This window comes from Mycetomoellerius zeteki, unplaced genomic scaffold (genome assembly GCF_001594055.1).
Source record: "Mycetomoellerius zeteki isolate Tzet28-1 unplaced genomic scaffold, Tzet1.0 scaffold245, whole genome shotgun sequence".
Classification (NCBI taxonomy): Eukaryota; Metazoa; Arthropoda; class Insecta; order Hymenoptera; family Formicidae; genus Mycetomoellerius; species Mycetomoellerius zeteki.
Genome location: NW_017257222.1, coordinates 491,561 through 499,915, shown reverse-complemented (window position 1 = coordinate 499,915; position 8,355 = coordinate 491,561). Strand labels below are relative to the sequence as shown.

The window sequence follows — 8,355 nt, the reverse complement described above, 5'->3', positions numbered from 1 at the left end:
AGAACCCATGCTTAGTGCTCGCTTAACGTTAATTAATCGTGTCTTTCTATGTACAATTTGTAAACGTTTCACTAAAGCTAAAATATATATAAACATTATACGCTACTTAGATATATGTTGTACATAATATAAAAAAGGTGTACTTGTCGTCGAAGAAAAACGGGAAAATGCTCCCTCCTAATTCTACATAACGAAAATGTAAGAATCTGATAAACGGCGAGCCTGTGAATCCAAACATCTGTGTAAAACGGTGGATCTATGATGAGATCAGAGATCTATGGCACCACGGATCTAGAAATAGAACATATTTGTGAAACCACGATTCATGAATGCAAGCGCAATTCGTGGATCTAAATTTATTATATACAGATCCCAAGAGAGCGATCGCGCAATCGCGGAATTATGAATCAAAAGATTTATGAATTGCAGGAGCAACGTACCTAGAAATCCGTTTTAAATGTGCGATTTACTCCGTGGATAAATCTCCGGATTTAATTGGATTCAAAGATCTCAGAAAGAGCGAAAGAGAGTTTGAGAAACCGCAGATCTATGATTCATCAGATGAATTCGACGATTCATTGAACTGCGGATGCGGAGACCCGCAAAAAGATACGAACACAGATATACGAATACAAGATTCGGTAGAAACACAGATCTATGGATTCAAGGACCTGCGAGTCCACACATATTTATATGTGTACACATACATATACATATAATCGATCGATTGCGTTAAACTGGGATGTACATGCTATGCCGCGAGCCTGCTCATCGGCCGAAATACTGCACGGTGTTCCGAAACATTACAAGACATCTGCTGCTAATTGCTAAAGTCCTCACGAATTCAAGCATATCGGTTTCGTTTTATCAAGTGCTAAAAATACTTACGCGCACATATATATCTCTTGTTCAATAGAGCTCTACTCCTGCGTTTGTCGAGTGATCGTACACAAGCCTCTCAGTGAAGTCCATATAAAATTCATAAGGCAGCATTTACGGTTATTAAAAAAAATGCCAATAATTATGTGATTACAATACAATATAATGACACTACACATTGTCAATTACGGTACCTCACATCAATTTTTGTTCGATAATAATCCAATATCCTTACGATCTTAAAACTAGACATGTCGTTCTCGATTTACAATAATGTACGCGAACCTGCATTAACATAAAATTCGGGATTAAATTACACCAAGTTAGAGCTAAATATGAGTTTTACTTTTTGTGCTTCACTCTGTGCGACACAAGATTATCCATTTTCCGATATTTGCACGACTCTAGCTTGACTCGCAATGCTTCCTCTCGGATCTACGGGATTTCGCGTGAAATCGTGACGCACACACATACACACATGTGAGATCCATGTTCCGGACGTCATGGCTGCGTACTTGTGCTGCTGTGACCCACGTGAGATTTCCGTACGAATGAGCGCGAAATCGCCGCCGCTCCGCGTCGACGAACAGTCGCTACTAGAGGCACTCGAGTCAGAGTCTGACTGAAAAAATTCACTATAAAAATAATTAAATGTAAGAATGATTTATTAAAAATAGTAGTTATAGGTCGATAAATTTAAATATCAAAACTATGCTAATTTTAGGAAACATAAAACTGAATTAAACAAGTCTTTTTATTTGAAAATGCGGAAAGATATTGATTTTGCGCGTAAGAGTAATTTAATTTCTACAAAGTTTGTGTAAAAAGATTCATAAAGAATATTTGTAAATTCTAAATCCATTTATAATTTTTAAAGGTATTACAATAATGGAAAAAATATCATATTTGGTATTTTAAAGAATATATTTTCTGTGTGTGATATAAGTTACATTATAAAAGTAAACCAGAAAAAATATAAACAAAAATATTACAACTTTTCATATTTTCTAAAAATGTGTGATCCTGGAATTAGCGTAAATCAAATTTTCATTTAACAGTAAAAAGATCTTTTTTATGTAATATTATATATGTATTTTTTGTGTAATTATTATTGGTACATAATTATTCGTGTAATCGTTATTAATATAAAACTTGATTTTTTCCTTGTCAAAGCTATGAAAGAGTACTACTCCGGCTCGAGTGCGTCCCTAGTTACTACTCGACGTTATTAACACGGGGGCACAGGAACTTACCGTTAATGCATATTGATACGAAGTGGTGACTAGTAGATTCTCGCCGAGCACTCCGCCGCGTCCGGTCTTCGCGCTCTCGCAGACAGAAGGAGCTCTTGGGAATAGAAAGATAACATCGCGAAGAATGTCGAAGCGACGTAAGCTGGTAGCTTGCAAAGTCAAGAAAAAATTTTCAACTATTTTATGCTTCATCATTGTTAACAGTTACATACATCGTTTGTCGTAATATAATACCACGATTATTCCGACGGTTTGTCAGTCAATATACGTATAGTCGTTCGTATTACATTTGCAGCGCAAGCAGCGAAACATTTTCTACCGCATTAACAGTCCATTGCCGTTTCTCATTATAGACGGCAGACTTATAAGTGCCGCGTGCATTACGTTGCTCCACGAATAAATAAGCATTTATGAATACTTATTTCACATTAATCCCTCGCGGTATATGTCGTAGGATAACTACTAAGAAAAGTGCCACGTTCTTTGTGCTATTCGCTTATTGAGTATTTAATCGGAAGCTTCATCTTCTTCAATAGAAAATTCAATTTTAGGAACAGATTCCGAATTCCAGAGAAAATTTTGTTTTTCTTCGACTATCTTACACGCGTATTTTGAAGTGTCATATAGTTCTATGCACAGAACAAATGCGCATTAATTCTAAATATCTTCCAGCATCGTGTCTCTTCTTCATTATTCGCGTACACTAAAATGTTACCTTAGAAAGGAAAAAGGAAGAAGAGGAATGGGATGATATATAGAGTGATTTCTCTCTAAATGCATGCAGAATGTATATCAAGTTTGATACGGCCGTTCTCGCTGCACGTCTTCCAAGATAGAGTTTTTAGAGGCCGGACGCGGCGATGGACAAAGTGCGCGATTAATGTAAACGGCGAGCGAAATTCGTCGAACTTATTGACTGGTCCCAAACGGTTCGACATCTCGTGGCTTTTCGCCAGTGTGGCAGCGGGATGTCGAGACGCTTACATTCATGCGCGTATGCCACGAAGGACTCGCAATAGCAGTGCTGGGTCGGGCACTCACACATATCCTGAAGGCAGGCTTTGTAGTACATCGCCGGATTCACCTTCTTGTGGCACGGATAAAAGATCTGTGACTTTAGTCGATTACATAATCTGCAATCACAGAAAATTGTAATTGAAGGCGTTTATTTTGAAATGGACATAGAATGAATTTTGGAAATATTCATTAGCGATTATTAAAACGACGTGCGACAAATAAAATAATAAGAGAAAAAAATAATTGCCAGGAATGATACTATGATTGTGATTTAATTAAAAATTAATTTGATAGAAATATTTGTGTTATTAGCAATTATCAACAATAAGACTATAGTTTTTATAAACAAATATTACGTAAATATTATTATTAAGAATTTTAGGATATTAGAGAAATTACTTTACAGTTTGTAGGTATATAAAATAACTGATATAATGAAAATATATTCATTTTACTTCTGACAACTCTTTGGAAAGATATTAATAAGTAAATGAATAAGATTATATAAAATACCGCTGATCTTTTCTTTCTCGACAACGTCTCTGCCTGGTGTTATTTCCGAATTTCGTTCGAGGGCATGTCTTCTTGGCACCACCTACGACCCAGGATTGACCAAACTGCTGCGGATCCTGAACCACTCGTCCATGTCGCGCAGTAAAGTCGTCTTTGATTTGGGAATTGAAGTTACCACAAAGACCACATAGTTGACCTCTATACGACGAAGGCACAGACACTTCGAGAAAGCTGATACCATCCCAATGAACCTTGATCCCGATCCGCGTATTGACAATCACACTGTCGTCTGTACGATTGATGTCCAGTTGGTTAGCAACGCGATAAGGAACATCCACCTTCTTCCCGTTTACTTTCACTCTCATTTTCTGACCAAGATTCACTTTCAAATCACCAATCTGCAACATGATCGCACGGGACGCTAATAAAACGAAAAAGTTTCTTTTTCCATTTTATTCAATGTAATTCTTTTTGAGTAAAGCAAGAAAACCTCACCTGAGAGAAGACTTTATTTAGCAACACTATTATTCCAGTTATTAAACCAGTTCATCAATTAAAATCTATAGTCTCATTTGTAAAACAATTGAAAAATTATATTATATCTTTTAAAGAACATTGAAAGCGCTAGTTTTAAATACTATATGTATATGCGAATAAGTGATATGATATTATTTGATAAAATTCGAATGCGATAATGATACTTCGTATCATTTTCTTAGTTTTCTTTAAAAATCAGCTTTAGCCTATTCAGTTCAAGGAAGCGAAGATTAAATTTATTTCGTGCTATAATTTATATTAAAATTTTCATATAACTTAAACATACCTTTATGGCAATAGTTTTGGTCCACGCTGAAAATTTCGTTTTCCTGGCATCATTGGTTACCCGTATGCTGAATGTGTGAGAGAAACAATCGGTAACCAGTTGGTACTTGCACGCTCCCTTAAAGCTGTAGAATTTTCCGTCGAACGTACGATAGTGCGGGTCTCCAAAAACTGTGCAAACTCCGTCACCTGGAAGAATTAATAATTTTTATATCTTAATTGAGTACTAATCTCGTGAGATACAAGACGATAAAACTCACGCTCTACACATCGCGGACAGCATTGACCTTCCGGATGTTCCAATTTAGAATTTGGCGGGCAACGAAAATTCATCGGTGGACACTGAGGCATTGCGCAGCGCACTTTGCCCTGTTTACAGGTGCATGTCTTGCAGGAATCCAGCTTCCAATTTTCGCCATCCTGCCTAGGACAAAAAAGGTCGTTTAAATGACCATGACAAGATGAAACAGCAACGGATACGAAATAAAAATATCTCGTAAGAAGATATTTTCGCAACGAAATTGATTTTTTACATAACTCTTTAAAGTCCAGTGGTATGTATACATATTTATCAATATTTTTATAGAAACATATTTTTGATTAATAGATATCGGATTCTAATGCACAATTTCATATTTTTTTAAAAAGCAGATTGGAAAGTAACATAAAAATAGAAATTTGTTTCATTAAAAAAGCATTCTAAAAATGCATATTTATTAGTGCATATTGTGCATATTTGCATATTTGTATATTTTGTGCATGTCTATAAAAAATATATGCATAAAAATTCGATGTTTATTAATAAATATTAATCTATTCAATTAGGGCTTGTTTTAAAGAAAATTGTTTAAACTTTCAAAATATTGCCATAAATACAAGCATAAAAAATTATGTACGTAGTAAATCGGAAAGTTCTCGGACTAACCTTAGAAAATTCGACATAGTGCACAGTATCACTTTCGCATAATTTATAGTATTAATAGTATTCACAATATTTATATTATAATTAATAATTATGAAATTTATGATTATATAATTTCTCATATTTATATTATATAAATATGTAATCGTGCGTTTTCAAGCCTTTCATATTTTAATGGTAGGAAAAATAATTATTGATGCAGAAATGGTATTATCTCTGATAGATAAAGTAAAAATTAGTCCTCCAAATTCAATCCTCTTGATATTTCTGATTTTGTTTTTTTTCCTTCTATTTTAAAGTGGTGCTAGCTTAATATAGCAGTGCTATGGATTTTTTCGAAATAGCACGTAGTACAAAATTATTTTTAATGTGATATAATTTAATACAAAAGAAGTACTAAATATTTCAAAGATCCGATTTGATTTTGTTGACTTGGTTCTGCTAGCTTAATAAAGGTTATTTGATAATGCTCTAGTTCAGTTTCTCATTTCGCAATTAGGTTGCTCACGCGACGGATAAGATTGTACGACGACGAATAAAAGCGTGATACTCGCCACATAAGTTCTTCCACCATAAGAGCAAGAGGCCCTGCTCTCCTCGACAAGCGAGCATTGCGGGCAACAGCGGTTGAGTAGGGTCACTTGATGTTCCCTAGGACATTCCAGTACCGGACAGGTCTCCCTTATACACGAGATCGCCGAATTGACGCAGGTGCAGCGCGTACAGTGATCCACGTAAAATTCACTACCCGAGTTATATAAATGCGTGCCGAGCATGCACGCGCCTTTCGGAGGTGAGAAAAATCTTGCACTGCCTGTGTGAAAGAAGTAGTGTTCTTAATCTTTTAACTCTTGAATATGTGCTAATGATCGCGTTAAAAGCAAAAATTTCTGAATCGCTCTCTTGTCATGCTTGTCAATTACGCGAATTATTTTTTCATGTATAAACTGTATATTTTATCTGCAGTATAGTGAGATATACAAATAGGTATTTGTAAGTAATAATATTTGTAAATTTTATGTTAATTTTATGTAATATTTTTTAATTTATGCAATCTTAACGCTATCGTTTGTATTTTGATTCGATGTAATTATCGCGATATATTTCACATACTTTGCATTATACTTTAATGCAGAATTTGAAAGTTGTAGGGAGATATGTGTAATCAAATGGCAGCGCGTATTCTCGGATGACTAGATGACAATCGTAATATTACCCGCGTGCCGCTGGTTTTTACGCAATTGCGACATTGGAAAATAATCAGATTCGTATAAAACCGGTTCGCGCCTCTGGTATTGTAAGAGAGATCGGAATGACCTATAAATTCAAAGTGACTTTAATTGTTCGTGCAATTGCTTAGAAAATGTATCTTTTGAAAAATGTTAAAATAAACCTCCGATCGTTATTAATTTGATTCCATCGGCATTGAAATGCTTACGCAATAAATAAGTAATCTTACATTAATATTATATCTACATTATAATTAGCGGCTTGTACGTTGTAAAAAAAAGAATAACGTATTATTACCGTCATTTAAATTGAAAATATATGCAAATAAAAATAAGGAAGTTAAAATAAGCGAATAATAATAATAAGGAACAGACTTCCTTTTCTGCGAAGCACAATTTTTGGAGGTCATTATTTTCGAGAAAGATCATTTCTTTTCTTTTCAGAGCAGAAGCACGAAATTTATCTTAATGAAAATTATTTAACTTCTTTCACCTCGACAATGTGGACAACATTCCCCAGATACATCGACGATCCTCGTTGAAGGACAATTAAGCGTCGGACAGGCTTGCTTCGCGCAGGTGAGATGTCCCTTGTTGCATTTGCAGGTTACGCAGGGGTCTTCCGTCGTTGTCACCGATCTATCCTCCGTCACCTTCTGTCCATTTACTAAACAACCTACAAAATATGGATCAAACATTTCGCGTTTAGCTTCTTTTTCTGTATTCGGGAGTAAAGTTGTGTTTTTGGCTGAGTCAGAATATTAATTTATATCAAACACATATGTATCAATGTGGAAAGAGTCACATATATTTTTCTTTTTCTTCAAAATAATGTAACCACATAAATTCAACACGATGTCCTCGTAAAATTTCTCGCCGTACAAATAATACAACTGCGATCTTTTTCTATATACAAAAAAGATCGCATTTGTATTATTTGTACGATGCGAAATTTTACGAGGACGTCGTGTTAAATTTATGTGGTTACATTATTCTAAAGAAAAAGAGAAATAGAATGTTACAACATACGTGTGTTATCGTTCGTTCGTTTTTCGTCGGGCAGAAGCGGCGCTGTAATTTTCAATCATTACCGTTCTCCCCTCGTTATATCAGCGGAACATTCCAGTTTTAATTGCGCGGCGGGCAATCAGAAGATCGTGAGAAATATTTGTGAGATTGGCGTGGGTAATTAGTAGCAGCAGCAACATCAAAGCGTGCAAAAAAAGAAGACAAAAGTTACGCACCTTCGCATATAGGACAACACTGGCCAGGTGGGGCCGCTTTCGGATGAGAACAGGGCGTGTAACACCGTAGTTTTGATTCAGTGATGACGCCCGCTTTGCAGGTAAATATTCGACAGGGATCGTTTTCTTCCGTCCATTCTGTCTCTGATGCGTGATAAATGCCGTTCTGCATGCACCCTGCAATCGTAAAAGCGACCAAGTCTTCTAAGTAGGGGAACCTGGGGTATAATGATTATAGTTAGATTTTTTCAAGTTTTAAACATATTAAAGATAAATAAATCAACTTTGTTATATATTAAAATATTTTTTGAAGTATTTACTATAAGGAAAACTTAAGTTTTACTGCAAAAGTATAGATTAACAGGATGAAATTATTGTTTTGTGAGAGTGTGTCGTAACTTCACTATGTCATTTATACAGGGCATAATGGGGCACCACAGAAAACTTGTCTATTTTAAAAAAATTAATATTGAACA

General features: G+C 35.2%; 1 protein-coding gene across 3 annotated transcripts in view; it reads right to left on the bottom strand.

Annotated features, from left to right (window-relative positions):
- Positions 1 to 905: 905 nt before the first annotated feature.
- cv-2 (crosveinless 2-secreting protein) overlaps positions 906 to 8,355 on the bottom strand; it is a 43,802-nt gene continuing 36,352 nt past the window's right edge. For 2 of the 3 annotated variants that reach the window (XM_018449502.1, XM_018449503.1), the window contains exons 5-12: positions 7,880 to 8,056; positions 7,129 to 7,311; positions 5,961 to 6,220; positions 4,745 to 4,904; positions 4,486 to 4,673; positions 3,663 to 4,060; positions 2,133 to 3,265; positions 906 to 1,514 (exon numbers count right to left, since the gene is read on the bottom strand). In XM_018449502.1, the coding sequence (XP_018305004.1) occupies positions 3,010 to 3,265; positions 3,663 to 4,060; positions 4,486 to 4,673; positions 4,745 to 4,904; positions 5,961 to 6,220; positions 7,129 to 7,311; positions 7,880 to 8,056 (1,622 nt within the window). In that variant the 3' untranslated portion in view covers positions 906 to 1,514; positions 2,133 to 3,009. The remainder of the gene's footprint in view (positions 1,515 to 2,132; positions 3,266 to 3,662; positions 4,061 to 4,485; positions 4,674 to 4,744; positions 4,905 to 5,960; positions 6,221 to 7,128; positions 7,312 to 7,879; positions 8,057 to 8,355) is intronic. The other variant, XM_018449504.1, reaches the window with a different exon arrangement.